General features: G+C 47.4%; 1 protein-coding gene across 1 annotated transcript in view; it reads right to left on the bottom strand.

Moving 5' to 3' along the window:
* Window positions 1-10,749, bottom strand: part of LMLN (leishmanolysin like peptidase) — a 58,858-nt gene extending 48,109 nt beyond the window's left edge. The window contains exons 1-3 of the mRNA XM_082261132.1: window positions 10,605-10,749; window positions 8,926-9,023; window positions 4,936-4,966 (exon numbers count right to left, since the gene is read on the bottom strand). Coding sequence (XP_082117258.1) covers window positions 4,936-4,966; window positions 8,926-9,023; window positions 10,605-10,724 — 249 coding nt within the window. The 5' untranslated portion in view covers window positions 10,725-10,749. The remainder of the gene's footprint in view (window positions 1-4,935; window positions 4,967-8,925; window positions 9,024-10,604) is intronic.
* Window positions 10,750-18,711: the final 7,962 nt, after the last annotated feature.

Below are 18,711 nucleotides of genomic sequence, written 5' to 3'. Positions count from 1 at the left end.
ACCGAACCCCAAATTCCATCTCAGGACCGGGACCGAAAATCCTACCTGACCTCTAGATAGGACCTTCAATATGTCCATCACAGCACTGTACCCCAAATTCCATCCAGATTTATTTAAAGAGCGTTCAATATGTCCATCACAGCACCGAACCCCAAATTCCACCCAGATTTATATAAAGCGCGTTCAATATGTACATCACAGCACTGTACCCCAAATTCCACCCAGATTTATATAAAGAGCGTTCAATATGTCCATCACAGCACCGAACCCCAAATTCCATCCAGATTTATATAAAGCGCGTTCAATATGCCCATCACAGCACTGTACCCCAAATTCCACCCAGATTTATATAAAGAGCGTTCAATATGCCCATCACAGCACCGAACCCCGAATTCCACCAAGATTTATATAAAGAGCGTTCAATATGCCCATCACAGCACCGAACCCCAAATTCCACCCAGATTTATATAAAGAGCGTGCAATATGTCCATCACAGCACCGAACCCCAAATTCCACCCAGATTTATATAAAGAGCGTTCAATATGTCCATCACAGCACTGAACCCCAAATTCCACCCAGATTTATATAAAGAGCGTTCAATATGTCCATCACAGCACTGAACCCCAAATTCCACCCAGATTTATATAAAGAGCGTTCAATATGTCCATCACAGCACCGAACCCCAAATTCCACCCAGATTTATATAAAGAGCGTGCAATATGTCCATCACAGCACCGAACCCCAAATTCCACCCAGATTTATATAAAGAGCGTTCAATATGTCCATCACAGCACTGAACCCCAAATTCCATCCAGATTTATATAAAGAGCGTTCAATATGTCCATCAGAGCACCGAACCCCAAATTCCATCCAGATTTATATAAAGAGCGTTTAATATGCCCATCACAGCACCGAACCCCGAATTCCACCCAGATTTATATAAAGAGCGTTCAATATGTCCATCACAGCACCGAACCCCAAATTCCATCCAGATTTATATAAAGAGCGTTCAATATGCCCATCACAGCACCGAACCCCAAATTCCACCCAGATTTATATAAAGAGCGTGCAATATGTCCATCACAGCACCGAACCCCAAATTCCACCCAGATTTATATAAAGAGCGTTCAATATGTCCATCACAGCACTGAACCCCAAATTCCACCCAGATTTATATAAAGAGCGTTCAATATGTCCATCACAGCACTGAACCCCAAATTCCACCCAGATTTATATAAAGAGCGTTCAATATGTCCATCACAGCACCGAACCCCAAATTCCACCCAGATTTATATAAAGAGCGTGCAATATGTCCATCACAGCACCGAACCCCAAATTCCACCCAGATTTATATAAAGAGCGTTCAATATGTCCATCACAGCACTGAACCCCAAATTCCATCCAGATTTATATAAAGAGCGTTCAATATGTCCATCAGAGCACCGAACCCCAAATTCCATCCAGATTTATATAAAGAGCGTTCAATATGCCCATCACAGCACCGAACCCCAAATTCAACCCAGATTTATATAAAGAGCGTTCAATATGTCCATCAGAGCACCGAACCCCAAATTCCACCCAGATTTATATAAAGAGCGTTCAATATGTCCATCACAGCACTGAACCCCAAATTCCATCCAGATTTATATAAAGAGCGTTCAATACGCCCATCAGAGCACTGAACCCCAAATTCCATCTAGATTTATATAAAGAGCGTTCAATATGTCCATCACAGGACCGAACCCCAAATTCCATCTCAGGACCGGGACCAAAAATCCTACCTGACCTCTAGATAGGACCTTCAATATGTCCATCACAGCACCGAACCCCAAATCCCACCCAGATTTATATAAAGAGCGTTCAATATGTACAGCACTGTACCCCAAATTCCACCCAGATTTATATAAAGAGTGTTCAATATGTCCATCACAGGACCGAACCCCAAATTCCATCCAGATTTATATAAAGAGCGTTCAATATGTCCATCACAGCACCGAACCCCAAATTCCATCCAGATTTATATAAAGAGCGTTCAATATGTCCATCACAGGACCGAACCCCAAATTCCATCCAGATTTATATAAAGAGCGTTCAATATGCCCATCACCGCACCGAACCCCAAATTTCACCCAGATTTATATAAAGAGCATTCAATATGCCCATCACAGCACCGAACCCCAAATTCAACCCAGATTTATATAAAGCGCGTTCAATACGCCCATCAGAGCACCGAACCCCAAATTCCATCCAGATTTATATAAAGAGCGTTCAATATGTCCATCACAGGACCGAACCCCAAATTCCATCTCAGGACCGGGACCAAAAATCCTACCTGACCTCTAGATAGGACCTTCAATATGTCCATCACAGCACCGAACCCCAAATCCCACCCAGATTTATATAAAGAGCGTTCAATATGTACAGCACTGTACCCCAAATTCCACCCAGATTTATATAAAGAGTGTTCAATATGTCCATCACAGGACCGAACCCCAAATTCCATCCAGATTTATATAAAGAGCGTTCAATATGTCCATCACAGCACCGAACCCCAAATTCCATCCAGATTTATATAAAGAGCGTTCAATATGTCCATCACAGGACCGAACCCCAAATTCCATCCAGATTTATATAAAGAGCGTTCAATATGCCCATCACCGCACCGAACCCCAAATTTCACCCAGATTTATATAAAGAGCATTCAATATGCCCATCACAGCACCGAACCCCAAATTCAACCCAGATTTATATAAAGCGCGTTCAATACGCCCCTCAGAGCACTGAACCCCAAATTCCAACCAGATTTATATAAAGAGCGTTCAATATGTCCATCACAGGACCGAACCCCAAATTCCAACCAGATTTATATAAAGAGCGTTCAATATGTCCATCACAGGACCGAACCCCAAATTCCATCTCAGAACCGGGACCGAAAATCCTACCTGACCTCTAGATAGGACCTTCAATATGTCCATCACAGCACTGTACCCCAAATTCCACCCAGATTTATATAAAGAGTGTTCAATATGTCCATCACCGCACCGAACCCCGAATTCCATCCAGATTTATATAAAGAGCGTTCAATACAGTGCCTTGCGAAAGTATTCGGCCCCCTTGAACTTTGCGACCTTTTGCCACATTTCAGGCTTCCAACATAAAGATATAAAACTGTAATTTTTTGTGAAGAATCAACAAGTGGGACACAATCATGAAGTGGAACGAAATTTATTGGATATTTCAAACTTTGTTAACAAATAAAAAACTGAAAAATTGGGCGTGTATTATTTAGTTTAGCATTACAAGCGGGGTTCGTGTAGCCCCCCAATTCTTTTGTGAAGACTGAAGAGAAGAAATTATTTAACACTTCCGCCTTTTCTCTGTCCTCTGTGGCCAAAACTCCCTTATCGTCTTTTATGGGGCCAATGTGTTCTGGCCTCGCTTTCTTACTGTTTATATACTTAAAGAATTTCTTGGGGTTCTTTTTACTCTCCTCCGCTATATGTCTCTCGTGTTCTATTTTAGCCGCCCTGATTTCATCTTTACATTTCTTATTACACTCTTTGTAGTGCTTGAATGCTGCCAATGACCCCTCAGTCTTGTATTTTTTGAAGGCCTTTTCTTTAGCTCTAATATACATTTTTATGTTGGAGTTTAGCCACCCAGGGTTTAATTTTGCTCTTTTAAATTTATTTCCCTGTGGAATGCACTGGCCAATCCCCTTGTTTAGTATGCTCTTGAAGCACTCCCATTTTTCCTCCGTGTTCTTTGTTCCCAGGGTTCTATCCCATTTGATATTTTCTAGCAGCGAGCGCAGTTTAGGGAAATTGGCTCTTTTGAAATTCAGCCTCTTAATATTACCCTTATGTTTCCTATTACTATGATAAATACTGAAACTTATTGACCTATGGTCACTATTTCCTAAGTTGTCCCGTATTTCTATATCCGTGAGCAGGTCTGTATTGTTGGTAATCAGTAGGTCAAGTACCGCATTGTTTCTTGTCGGTGCATTCACCATCTGACCCATGAAATTGTCCTGCAAAACATTTAGGAACCGCCTAGCCTTGGCTGAATGCGCGGTTCCTTCTGCCCAGTCTATATCCGGATAATTAAAGTCCCCCATTATAATGATATTTCCCATCCTTGCTGCCAAACCTATCTGTAAAAGGAGGTCCGCCTCCCCCTCCTCCCTCTGGCTGGGGGGCCTATAGTGTGAAGGAAATGAATGTATGAAGCATTTAGGATTTCTCATCCCCATTTATAATAATGAGAGATCTGCTGGTGTATGGGGGGATCAATCCTGACTGGGGGGGGGGATCTATACTGACTGGGGGGGATCTATCCTGACTGGGGGGGGATCTATCCTGACTGGGGGGGGATCTATCCTGACTGGGGGGGGATCTATCCTGACTGGGGGGGATCTATACTGACTGGTGGGGATATATACTGGCTGGGGGGGAGTCTATACTGACTGGGGGGGGAGTCTATACTGACTGGGGGGATCTATCTGGACTGGGGGGGGGATCTATCCTGACTGGGGGGGGATCTATCCTGACTGGGGGGGATCTATCCTGACTGGGGGGGGATCTATCCTGACTGGGGGGGGATCTATCCTGACTGGGGGGGGATCTATCCTGACTGGGGGGGGATCTATCCTGACTGGGGGGGATATATACTGACTGGGGGGGATCTATACTGACTGGGGGGGATCTATACTGACTGGGGGGGATCTATACTGACTGGGGGGGGATCTATCCTGACTGGGGGGGATCTATCCTGACTGGGGGGGATATATCCTGACTGGGGGGGATCTATACTGACTGGGGGGGATCTATCCTGACTGGGGGGGGATCTATCCTGACTGGGGGGGGTCTATCCTGACTCCGCTGCCTCTGTCCCCTCACATTCATCAGGAGGAGAAGAAACATCAAATCTCACCTTCACCAATCTCTTCTTCACCACCACCAATCTACAAAACACAAAGAAGAAAGAATTAGAGGAAAACTCACACCTGACACTCCCATAACCTGAGCCATCAGTGTGGTCACCTACCACCACCTACCTGTACTGAGACCGCACACCACCCCTGACAGTGTGTGACTGTGGGGGAGGGGACATTAGAGTGTAAGCTCCTTTGGTACAGAGACCGATGTGACTGTGGGGGAGGAGACAGAGTGTAAGCTCCTCTGGTACAGAGACTGATGTGACTGTGGGGGAGGGGACATTAGAGTGTAAGCTCCTCTGGTACAGAGACTGATGTGACTGTGGGGGGACATTAGAGTGTAAGTTCCTCTGGTGCAGAGACTGATGTGACTGTGGGGGAGGGGACATTAGAGTGTAAGCTCCTCTGGTACAGAGACTGATGTGACTGTGGGGGAGGGGACATTAGAGTGTAAGCTCCTCTGGTACAGAGACTGATGTGACTGTGGGGGAGGGGACATTAGAGTGTAAATTTTTGTTTATTAAAAATCTCACAAGCATAATAAAAACATATTTACATATAAACAAAAATAGCTTACATCATTATAGAAACAGAAAATGGTTACTATGACTAAACTCAACAAAGCCCCAACCTCCACCTAAACCCCCCCTCAGGCTAAGAAATGATTACACATTTATCCCATGCATGCGGCCTTTTTACAAAAATTCAATCTTATAAAAATCTCAGGGATGTGAAAGGACAGAAAGAAAAGTCGCACCCCCAGAGACTGACAGACAGCAGCTCCGGGGACCGGACATTCCTCCACACCTCTTACTAATTCCCGCAGACTGTCTACTTTCCAAAAAGGGGTGATCTGGGGGGTATTTGTACTGGGGGGGTGATCTGGGGGGGTATTTGTACTGACATTTTCGGGTCTCAGGAAATGAGATGGGCGGTCAGTACATCAGGATTGATGGATTATCAGATATCTCTCATAGTGTGCGGTCTCTAGAACTCTCCTACAGATACAGTATCTCCCAAAAGTAAGTACACCCCTCCCATGTGACAACACTGAAGAAATGAGACTTTGCTACAATGTAAAGTAGTGAGTGTACAGCTTGTATAACAGTGTAAATTTACTGTCCCCTCAAAATAACTCAACACACAGCCATTAATGTCTAAACTGCTGGTAACAAAAGTGAGTACACCCCTAAGTGACAATGTCCAAATTGGGCCCAAAGTGTCAATATTTTGTGTGGCCGCCATTATTTTCCAGCACTGCCTTAACCCTCTTGGGCATGGAGTTCACCAGAGCTTCACAGGTTGTCACTGGAGTCCTCTTCCCCTCCTCCATGATGACATCACAGAGCTGGTGGATGTTAGAGACCTTCCCCTCCTCCACCTTCCGTTTGAGGATCCCCACAGATGCTCAATAGGGTTTAGGTCTGGAGACACGCTTGGCCAGTCCATCACCTTTACCCTCAGCTTCTTTAGCAAGGCAGTGGTCGTCTTGGAGATGTGTTCGAGGTTATTATCATGTTGGAATACTGCCCTGCCCCCCAGTCTCTGAAGGGAGGGGATCATGCTCTGCTTCAGTATGTCACAGTACATGTTGGCATTCATGGTTCCCTCAATGAACTGTAGCTCCCCAGTGCCGGCAGCACTCATGCAGCCCCAGACCATGACACTCCCACCACCATGCTTGACTGTAGGAAGACACACTTGTCTTTGTACTCCTCACCTGGTTGCCGCCACACACGCCTGACACCATCTGACACCAAATAAGTTTATCTTGGTCTCATCAGAGCACAGGAGATGGTTCCAGTAATCCATGTCCTTAGTCTGCTTGTCTTCAGCAAACTGTTTGTGGGCTTTCTTGTCCATCATCTTTAGAAGAGGCTTCCTTCTGGGATGACAGCCATGCAGACCAATTTGATGCAGTGTGCGGCGTATGGTCTGAGCACTGACAGGCTGACCCCCCACCCCTTCAACCTCTGCAGCAATGCTGGCAGCACTCATACGTCTATTTCCCAAAGACAACCTCTGGATATGACGCTGAGCACGGCACCCAGCTTCTTTGGTCGACCATGGTGAGGCCTGTTCTGAGTGGAACCTGTCCTGTTATACCACTGTATGGTCTTGGCCACCGTGCTGCATCTCAGTTTCAGGGTCTTGGCAATCTTCTTATAGCCTAGGCCATCTTTATGTAGAGCAACAATTCTTTTTTTCAGATCCTCAGAGAGTTCTTTGCCATGAGGTGCCATGTTGAACTTCCAGTGACCAGTATGAGAGAGTGAGAGCGATAACACCAAATTTAACACACCTGCTCCCCATTCACACCTGAGACCTTGTAACACTAACGAGTCACATGACACCGGGGAGGGAAAATGGATAATTGAGCCCAATTTGGAGATTGTCACTTAGGGGTGTACTCACTTTTGTTGCCAGCGGTTTAGACATTAATGGCTGTGTGTTGAGTTATTTTGAGGGGACAGTAAATTTACACTGTTATACAAGCTGTACACTCACTACTTTACATTGTAACAAAGTCTCATTTCTTCTGTGTTGTCACATGAAAAGATAGAATAATGGGAGGGGTGTACTTACTTTTGTCAGATACTGTAAATAATATTCACTGATTTGGGTAACTTATTTTAACCAATGAAATGTAGCGGAATACTCATTAAACATAGACCCTTACCCTATACGCTTACGCCATTTGAAAGCCTCTGCAGGGCACGACCCCACTCGCTGGGACTCATATTCCTCTTATATGCCTCCATTATTGCCTGCGATACACCCCCTTTCATGGTCTATCACTCTAACTGGGAATTAGAATTGGGGGGCGGTTTGGACAGGGAAGACTGGTGGCATATGACGGCGGCTCTCTCTAAATGTTCCCGAAATGTCTTGATTCTGGAAAATGCTTATAAGGTATTTTACCGGTGGTACAATATCCCGGCTAGGTTGGCTAAATTTATACCCTCATATTCCCCCCTGTGCTTCCGGGGATGTGCTCAGGAAGGGACTATGGCTCATATTTGGTGGAAGTGCCCCAAGGTGTGCAGACTGTGGATTAGGATTTATGCCTTGCTCCGTAATATTTTTCAAGTTACTCTGAAGAGGGACCCGTATGAAGCACTCTTGTGTAAACCTATACCTGACCTGACTCCTACACAACGTCAGTTGGCTCAGCATTTGTTTACAGCTACGAAACTGACCATTGCCCGATCTTGGAAGACCCTGTTGCTTAGTTTTGAGGCGGTCAAGAACCGTATGAATGATATCCTCGTTAATGAAAAGTTGACTGCGATAGTTTCTGAGTCCCACGCTAAGTTTCTTAAGGTGTGGGACCCTTGGATTTCGAACGTTGCCCCTTCCAGATTCCAGACCACCCTTCTCTCTCTTTAAAGCCTCCTGGACGTTCGCCCCGCAGGACCCATCCCCCCCTCTTCCCCTTCCCCACCCTTTCTCTAGTCTTCTTTCTTTGTCGTTTTTCTCTTTGTTTGTCCTACTTTTTCACTCCTTCTTTCTCTCTTTTCCTTGTCTTTTCATGTTGTTTTCCTTCCTGGCTCGGTACTCTCAGGCCCAGCCCCTGTTTGCTCATTCGAACGGAATAGGACTTTTCATTTTGTTAGTCTTCCTGCTTTGTGAAGCACTAAGGGATTTTAGGTCCCTATTTATGCATTTGCACTTGTTGATACCCATTATTTGGTCCGTGATGTTTCCCGGTTGGCTCACGCCATGTCGGTATCGTGTTTTGCTGCCATCTGTTCCCATGCGTTCCATTTTCTTTTGTCTTATTGTACACATGTACCATGTTTTCATGTATGTTTATGCCTCTTCTTAAAATAAAAACTTTTGTACAAGAAATGTAGCGGAATACATTTTGGGATAAATTGATGAAGAAATGTGATTGTGTATAGAAGTGTAAGCTCCTGGGGTCAGGGTATTGGGGACACTCACTGGTCTATACTGGAGGGGACAGGAAGTGGGGGGACACTCACTGGTCTATACTGGTGTCATAGTGGATCATCACTCGCAGTTGCTGGTCGGTGTGTCTCTTCCAGAGGTGGGCGCTCTTCTGATGAACTCCATAGATGATCTGATAGAGAAGACATCACACATCACCAATCTATACACAGAGCACCCCTCCCCCCCCCATCACCAATCTATACACAGAGCACCCCTCCCCCCCCCATCACCAATCTATACACAGAGCACCCCTCCCCCATCACCAATCTATACACAGAGCACCCCTCCCCCCCCATCACCAATCTATACACAGAGCACCCCTCCCCCATCACCAATCTATACACAGAGCACCCCTCCCCCCCCATCACCAATCTATACACAGAGCACCCCTCCCCCATCACCAATCTATACACAGAGCACCCCTATCCCCCCCATCACCAATCTATACACAGAGCACCCCTCCCCCCCATCACCAATCTATACACAGAGCACCCCTCCCCCCCCCCATCACCAATCTATACACAGAGCACCCCTCCCCCCCCATCACCAATCTATACACAGAGCACCCCTCCCCCCCCATCACCAATCTATACACAGAGCATCCCCTCCCCCCCCCCCATCACCAATCTATACACAGAGCACCCCTCCCCCCCATCACCAATCTATACACAGAGCACCCCTCCCCCCCATCACCAATCTATACACAGAGCACCCCTCCCCCCCATCACCAATCTATACACAGAGCACCCCTCCCCCCCATCACCAATCTATACACAGAGCACCCCTCCCCCATCACCAATCTATACACAGAGCACCCCTCCCCCATCACCAATCTATACACAGGAAACTCCTCCCCCCCCATCACCAATCTATACACAGGAAACTCCTCCCCCCCCCATCACCAATCTATACACAGGAAACTCCTCCCCCATCACCAATCTATACACAGGAAACTCCTCCCCCATCAGGAGGAGGAGGGGGATTATGGGGATAGCGAGGATGATAAGCATGGGGATAATGATGATGATGATGATAGGGATGATGATGATGATGGGGATGATGAAGATGATGGGGATGATGATGATGATGGGGATGATGATGATGATGAGGATGAAGATGATGGTGATAGGAATGGGGAGGATGAGGATGAAGATGGGGATAGGGATGGGGATGAAGATGGGGATGATGAGGATAGGGATGATGATGATGAGGATGAAGATGGGGATGATGAGGATAGGGATGATGAGGATAGGGATGATGATGATGATGATGGGGATAGGGATGATGATGATGATGGGGATGAGGATGATAATGATGAGGATGGGGATGATGATGAGGATGATGATGATGGGGATAGGGATGATGATGATGGGGATAGGGATGGGGAGGATGAGGATGAAGATGGGGATAGGGATGGGGATGAAGATGGGGATAGGGATGATGGGGAGGATGATGAGGATAGGGATGATGATGATGGGGATGATGATGGTGATGATGAGGATAGGGACGATGATGATGAGGATAGGGATGATGGGGATGATGATGATGAGGATGATGAGGATAGGGATGATGATGAGACTTGTAGATGAGGGGTGTATTGCGCTGTGTGTGACAGATGTACAGCCGGTATATAGATGTATACAGAAGGTCAGTATATATACAATGGGGGGGGAGGGGGTCAGTACAGGTCCGGGTGTCCCCTCCCCCTCACCTCCTCGGGTCCCGGGGCTCGGTGGCGGCAGTTGATGGCGGTGGCCGGTGATTGGCAGGCCAGGACGAGCAGAGCCCCCACAGTGAGGAGAGACCCCCCATACCGAGCCGCCATCTTCATCCATCCATCACCCCGGCAACGTGACGTCACTCCTCTGAGCCAGGAGCCGCTTCCGTACCACCTGACAGGTTACCCCGGCAACGGCCTTGGTACTGTATCTAAAGCCCGCCCCTTCCGCCATTTTGCCAAAGCCCAACAGCAGAACACAGAGCTCTGCCCCATCCGCCATCGTGCCGGAGCCATGGAAATCCTGAGGAAGGAGTGGAGAGTTATTATCTTCCCAGACATATAACGGCTACACTCCGCACAGTGTGACTGAGTATAGAGGGGGATTCTCCAGGAGGTTTTATTTCTCTGATCCCCTCATTTCCTGTTTCGGGGACTCCCCTGAGGTGCCCCAAAAAATCCACCATCACAGAGCTCATAAACTGCACCCTCTGACCTGCAGGTGACCCCCGACCTCCTGACCTGCAGGTGACCCCCGACCTCCTCCTCACCCACATGCAACCTTCCGACCTCCTCCACAGGTGACCCCCAACCTCCTCCTGACCCGCAGGCGATCCTCTGACCCTCTAACCTTCAGGTGACCCTCCGACCTCTTGACCCGCAGGCAACCCCTAACCTCCTCCTGACCTGCAGGTGACCCTCCTTCCTCTTCTGCTACAGAAGACCTTCCAACTTCCTCCTGACCTGCAGGTGACCCTCCTCTAGGCTGTAGTCTGCGACATTGCGGCGGACAGATCGGACCCTTGACTGACATTTTTGACATTTTTGGGGGTACCAGTGACATTTCTACAGTAATCAGTGCTAAAAATATGCACTGTTACTGTAATAATGACACTGGCAGGGAAGGGGTTAACACCAGGGGGCAATCAAAGGGTTAAATGTGAGCCTAGGGGGTGTTTTCTAACTGTGTGTGGGGGGGGCAGGCTTGGTGGATGGAAACAAGGCTCCTGTGTTCGGAAATAACAGGAAGACAGACAGGAGCCCTGCTTCAATCAGTGACAGATGAGCGGGGTGACGTCTTTACCCCGGCACATCGCCTTCTGTCAGTCCCTGCAGCGATCGCCGGGTATTAAAAAATACCCCGAAGCCAAGGGAACATGAGAGATATACCGGATTCTTACTAGAAAGGCCGACCCCCAGGAAAAATACTTGGAGAAATGGAAAGCGGAACTCAATGTAAAATGAGGAAGAAAAGGAGAAAATAGTGAGTTTACCAAACGGAACAACTAGAGATAGAAAAAGGAGGGAAATGAATTATAAATGTTTGTAAAGATGGGAAATAATTCCAGGCGATCTTCCCTCTAATTCTTCCCTCTAATTCTTTACTGTGCTGAGCAAATAAAAATATTTCTGAGCGCAAACCTTTACTGAGCAATTTCATCAAAAATCTTATATTGTCACAAAAAGTGCAATGTTACCATATATGGGCTATAGTGTGATAGAATATTAGTAAATCGTATTAACTGTTCAACCAATCAATAATTGCCTCCAATCAATGCAGAGTGCCCACAGACAGCATTGCCCCCAATCAATGCAGAGTGCCCACAGACAGCATTGCCCCCAATCAAATCAGAGTGCCCACAGCATTGCCCCCAATCAATGCAGAGTGCCCACAGAATTGCCCCCAATCAATACAGAGTGCACTGCCCAGTGCCCACAGCATTGCCCCCAATCAATGCAGAGTGCCCACAGACAGCATTGCCCCCAATCAATGCAGAGTGCCCACAGAATTGCCCCCAATCAATGCAGAGTGCCCACAGCATTGCCCCCAATCAATGCAAAGTGCCCACGGCATTGCCCCCAATCAATGCAGATTGCACTGCCTAGTGCCCACAGCATTGCCCCAATCAATGAAGAGTGCCCACAGCATTGCCCCCAATCAATGCAGAGTGCACTGCCCACAGCATTGCCCCCAATCAATGCAGAGTGCCCACAGCATTGCCCCCAATCAATGCAGAGTGCACTGCCCACAGCATTGCCCCTTATCAATGCAGAGTGCCCCCACATTGCCCCCAATCAATGCAGAGTGCCCACATCATTGCCCCCAATCAATTCAGAGATACCAGCATTCCCCCCGTGAGACCCCCCCCCCCGGACCGCGAGACCCCCTGTGCACTTACCTCACGGCAGCTTCTCTTCAGTCCACGCGTCTCCTCAGTCCTCCCGCCTCCTCCTCGGCCAATGGCATGGGGTTTGCCTTTCGGCCAATCAGGAAGCGGGAGGACCCCCTCTCTGATTGGCCAGGAGGAGGATCCCTGTGACAATAGTGAATTTTCATTCGCTATTGTCACACAATGGGCGGGCTCGGGGCGCACTGCTCTGCTCCCCAGCCGCCACAGTAAAACCGCGACCGGGTTACCTTCACGTCGTCTGCGGCTGCGCGGTCTGAATTTGTGCTGCACGGAACCTGCAATTAGACTGTGCGTCCGCGCATGCGCGCAGCTTAAAGGGAACATTGATTCCTAGTATAGCAAATATCTATCAACCAGAAAAATGGTCAGTTTGCTGGAGAGGATGCGGGATGAAAGGGAATAGGTCACATATTTGGTGGGAGTGCCCAATCATATACAAATATTGAGAGGAAATAACGGGAGATATTCTGCTGAATAGGCCGGAAACTTTTTTATTTCATTATACTAAATGAACAATAAAACAATATAAAAATACTGCGATACCTCATTTAACCTCTTCCGGACCGCCCGCCGCCTTTTTACTGCGTCAGTGCGGCCCTCCTGCGCAAACCAATGTAGACCTACATCGGTCGCACGCCTGCAGCTAGGGGGCAAGCGCGTGTCGCTGGCGGCACGCTCCCACCCCCACTCGGTATTGGGGAAGCCGATACACGGGACCGGCAGATCCGATTGCTGCCTGACACCCGCGATCGCTCCCCGCTGAGAGAGAAGGACGGTCGGATGTTGTAAACACAGCTGACCGTTCTTCTCCCTGGAATGATCACAGAGCTCCTTCTATATAGGATCACATGTCTCTATGGTCATTTCACAAGCCACGCCCCCCCACAGTTAGAATCACTCCCCTAGGGACACATTTAACCCCTTGATCGCCCCTGGGGTTAACCCCTTCCCTGCATATACAGTGCATATTTATAGCACTGATTACTGATTAATTTTTTTTTTTTTTTTCAGAATTGTCGCTCTTTTTTTGTTTATAGAGCAAAAAATAAAAATCGCACAGGTGATCAAATACCACCAATAGAAAGCTTTGTTTGTGGGGAAAAAAGGACGACAATATTATTTGGGTACAGCGTCGCACGACCGCGCAATTGTCCGTTAAAGTAACGCAGTGCCGAATCACAAAATAAGGGCCAGGTCATTAAGTGGGCGAATCTTCCAGTCCAGAAGTGGTTAGGGCCCCTTTCACACTTGTACAACTTTGATGCAACTTGGATATCACTTTGGCTTTGACCAGTTTTAACCACTTTGCCGTCTGCTCACTGGAGCTCTACTGCGGCAAAGTGGCTCGATAACGTCTGAGGACGTAGATCTACGTCACTAGACACTCCCCTTTCTCGGAGGCGCGCCCCGGAGGCTCGCTCCCGCTGTATTCAGTCACATCGGGAGTCGGGCCAGGGGAGGAGCGGCGGTGATCACCGCTGCTCTTCCCCGATCGTCGGGGAATCGAGTGTGGAGATCCGCCCACTTGTGTAAACAAAGCGGGCGGATCTCCTAAGTGACAGGCAGGGTCAGATTGCAGGGTTCAGCATAGCTGGACATCCGATCTGTCCCTGTGTCACTCAGTCCCCTCCCCCCCCACACGTCAGTAAGCACCAGGCATACATTAACCCCTCCCTCTCCAATAAAATTAACCCCTTCCCTGCCAGTGTCATTTTTACAGTAACAGTGCATATTTATAGCACTGATTACTGCAGTAATGTCACTGGTACCCCCAAAAGTGTCAAAAATGTCAGTCAAGGGTCCGATCTGTCCGCCGCAATGTCGCAGTCCCGCAAAAAAAATCGCAGATCGCCGCCATTACTCGTTAAACAAAAAAACACCAAAAACGACAAAAATCTTTCCCGTAGTTAGTAAACCCAATAACTTTTGCGCAAACCAATCAAAATACGCTTATTGTGATTTTTTTTTACCAAAAATATGTAGCAGAAAACAAATTGGCCTAAAATGATAAATTTTGATTTTTACATTTTTGGGGGGGGGGGGGGGGGGGTTTCATATAAAAAAAATGTGAAAAATATTGTTATTTTTTCAAAATTGTCGCTCTTTTTTTGTTTATAGTGCAAAAAGTAAAAATTGCAGAGGTGATCAAATACCACCAAAAGAAAGCTCTGTTTGTGGGAAAAAAAGGACGTCAATTTCGTCATGACCGCGCAATTGTCAGTTAAAGTCGCACATTGCCGAATCGCAAAAAGTCGGTGCAACTTTGGAGTCATACAAGTGTAAAAGGGGCCTTAAACGGACTTAAATGACTCTAAAGTGGCCTATGTGCTCATGCATGAAGGGGTAACGGACTGGGCTGATAATGGTCAGTGTGATTCCCTGAAATCCTGAGATCACAGACCCAGGCAACAAACAGAAGATGAAATAGGCAACAATGTAAGTTATCAACTTTAGAATTCACGTTAGAGTTCTTGTTTAGTGAAAATGACTAGGACCTCCAAATCACTGCTACTGAACAGGAAGGTCCTCACAATGGAGATATCCGGTGTCCTCAGCTAGCCTGGTGTCCTGTTGGTGTCCTGTTGGTGTCCTGTTGGTGTCCTGTTTGGCAGGATGGGAGAAGTGTATTTAGAAGTTTCCTGGCAAGGGGAAAAGTGATGTGCAGAATGCTGGCAGTATTCTGGTAAACAATGGCAGATACTATGGCTGCTCAGACGGGTGTAAGTGTTTCTACAGGTTCGGGTACCGGCATGGGAGTCCACATGGGGGGGAGCAAATGCCCCCCCCCCCCCCCTGGAATCTCAACTTCCCCTTTAAAGTGTTTGTTAAGCCACTTCATACTATCCTGTCCGGTCTGTTTAATAATCCTGTGTCTGTTTTTAAAAAAATAAGACGTTCTTTACCAGTTTTCAGAGCACAGATCGCCGCTCACGTGACCCGCCAGCTCTCTCCTCTCCCCATCTGACAGCTGCCTGCAGCGGCGGGGCCCAGGATTTCCCGCTGACGTCAGTCGTGAGTGGAGGAGGAGAGGCCTGAGAGGAGGAGAGAGGCAGCGGGTCACGTGAGCAGCGATCAGCGCTCTGAAAATTTGTAAAGAGCGGCTTATTTTTTCCCCTTTAAAAACAAATACTCGCGAGTCGCGGCTTGCACGGTGTCTGACACCAGCAGTGCTCAGCCCTAGGCCCCGGTGCTACCATTCCAGGAGAGGGGAAGCACGTGGCAAGGAAATTGAGGAGATTTGTGGCCCCCATGCACAGAGACACGGCACGTGACGTCACAGCTTGTACTGACGTCATGTGCCTGCAGGGACCCAATACAGAGAGGGCCAGCTTTGCTTTTGCCTCAGGATACTCAAACCTTTGAATGCCTGCACTTTATGTGATGATGACTAAGCCCCTCCCTTTCATGACATTTTTGAAAAGGGGCGGAGCATGGCTGACCTTAAACTGATGCCCCACCTTGGAAAAAGTTCTGTGGATGCCCATGGGTACCGGTAAGGTAAAGTTGTCTGTCCACTCTTGCACCGGAAGGATTTGCCCCGTTAATGACCAGGCCATTTTTTTGCGATTCGGCACTGCGTTACTTTAACGGACAATTGCGCGGTCGTGCAACGCTGTACCAAAATAAAATTGATGTCCTTTCTTCTCCCCACAAACAGAGATTTCTTTTGGTGGTATTTGATCACCTCTACGATTTTTATTTTTTGCGCTATAAACAAAAAAACGACAATTCTAAAAAAAAAACAAAAACAATATTTTTTACTTTCTGCTATAAAACATCCAATAAAAAAAATCTATTTTTTTTTTCATCATTTTAGGCCAATTTGTATTCTGCTACATATTTTTGGTAAAAAAAAAAATCCCAATAACTGAATATTGATTGGTTTGCGCAAAATCTACATCTAAAAACTAGAGGAAAGATTTATAAACTTTTTTTTTTATGGCGATCAGCGATTTTTAGCAGGACTGCAACATTGCGGAGGACAGGGATTCAGCCAGTTCCAGGTAAGGATGACAGCTGTTAAAAATGCCTGTGGATGTCAAGAGAAGGGGTGTGCATGACGCGTTTCCAGGGACTTTGCCCTCTTCTTCAAATGCATTGGCTGACTCCCTGTTATCCTCAGTCTCTGTTTCCCCAGTGATGCCTACAGCCTCGCACTGATCACAGCTGCTTGGTCTCAGGTGTTCCCTATCCATTCTGTGTAATGATAACTTCTATGTAAGTGTGCTGCTTATTTCAATAAAGTGTTTTTAATTTGATATTGACCTCAGCGCCCTCCTATTCGTTTTCTTCCACATTGAGAAGAATGAGACCTCCTGTGCTGGAGACTGCATGTCCCAGGATCCTTTGCTGCAGCTCTTCCGATAATTGCCTCCTTCCCCCTGCCAATGAGGGAGCAGGGGAGGGAACAGAGGGGGCGGCTGTGTCCTTGCGAGCGCCGCTTACATACTGTACTGTGAGCAGGAGAGGGGGAGGGAAATTCCCCTGCAGAAGCTGACAGGCTGTGTCTCACTATGAGAGCCTGGGTCAGCCACGGTTCCCGGTGGCAAGAGATGTGGGGCCACAGGTGACAGAGCAGCACCTGCAGGGCCAATGCTAGACTATTTTTCACCCTAGGCAAGACCAGCTACTTGCACCAATGCCCCCCCCCCCCCCCCGTTAGCTCTTGCACGGCACCTCATTGGCTGGATGAATCTTATTCATGAATTGGCTGAAGTTTGCAGGAGGCGGCTCCATCTCCAGCTAACATCATCCAATCCTGCAGCGGTATGCGCAACATCGGTGCAGTGCGTGAGGAACATTAGTGGACTGGGTGGGGAGTGGGGAAGCCAGCAGAGGGTTAGGAGGCGGCGGAGACTAAAGAAACCAGCGGCCGTGCCTGCGCCCTAGGCGGCTGTCTAGTTCACCTTGTGGTAGCACCGGCCCTGGGCATTCGCTACACATACAGTATTTTACAAAAGTAAGTACACCCCTCACATTTTTGTAAATATTTTATTCTATCTTTTCATGTGACAACACTGAAGAAATGACACTATGCTACAATGTAAAGTAGTGAGTGTACAGCTTGTATAACAGTGTAAATTTGCTGTCCCCTCAAAATAACTCAACACACAGCCATTAATGTCTAAACCGCTGGCAACAAAAGTGAGTACACAGTGCTGGGACAAGGTCATCCAGTGCCCAGGGCAAGGATTCCAAACTGTGCCCCCCCCTTTTCTTGGTGGCAGGGTCAGGGTGCCCCCATCCCTGCGATAAACCATTGGGCCCAGGGTAGCCGCCCCTCCTGCCTCCTCCATTTAACCGGCCCTGTGAGTACACCCCTAAGTGAAAATGTCCAAATTGGGCCCAATTCGCCATTTTCCCTCCCCGGTGTCATGTGACTCGTTAGTGTTACAAGGTCTCAGGTGTGAATGGGGAGCAGGTGTGTTAAATTTGGTGTTATCGCTCTCACTCTCTCATACTGGTCACTGGAAGTTCAACATGGCACCTCATGGCAAAGAACTCTCTGAGGATCTGAAAAAAAGAATTGTTGCTCTACATAAAGATGGCCTAGGCTATAAGAAGATTGCCAGGACCCTGAAACTGAGCTGCAGCACGGTGGCCAAGACCATACAGCGGTTTAACAGGACAGGTTCCACTCAGAACAGGCCTCACCATGGTCAACCAAAGAAGTTGAGTATATAATATAAAGAGAGAATTCCGCGCAAATGGATCTACTTGTATGACTGGCTGCAGCCTACCCCAAAAATATAGTAAAACTATATCAGATTATAGAAAATATGATAGGGTAATTGGCGCTGCCAAATTAGGAAAAATATACAAAGGTGTGTCTTCACAAATCTAGGTATATATAGGTGATCAATAAATAATATCAATAATGTATGTGATGGTCCTTATATATACCTAAT

The sequence above is a fragment of the Pelophylax lessonae genome, assembly GCF_965119305.1.
Source record: "Pelophylax lessonae genome assembly, chromosome: 6".
NCBI classification, from domain to species: domain Eukaryota; kingdom Metazoa; phylum Chordata; class Amphibia; order Anura; family Ranidae; genus Pelophylax; species Pelophylax lessonae.
This window is presented reverse-complemented; position numbering and strand designations above follow the sequence as displayed.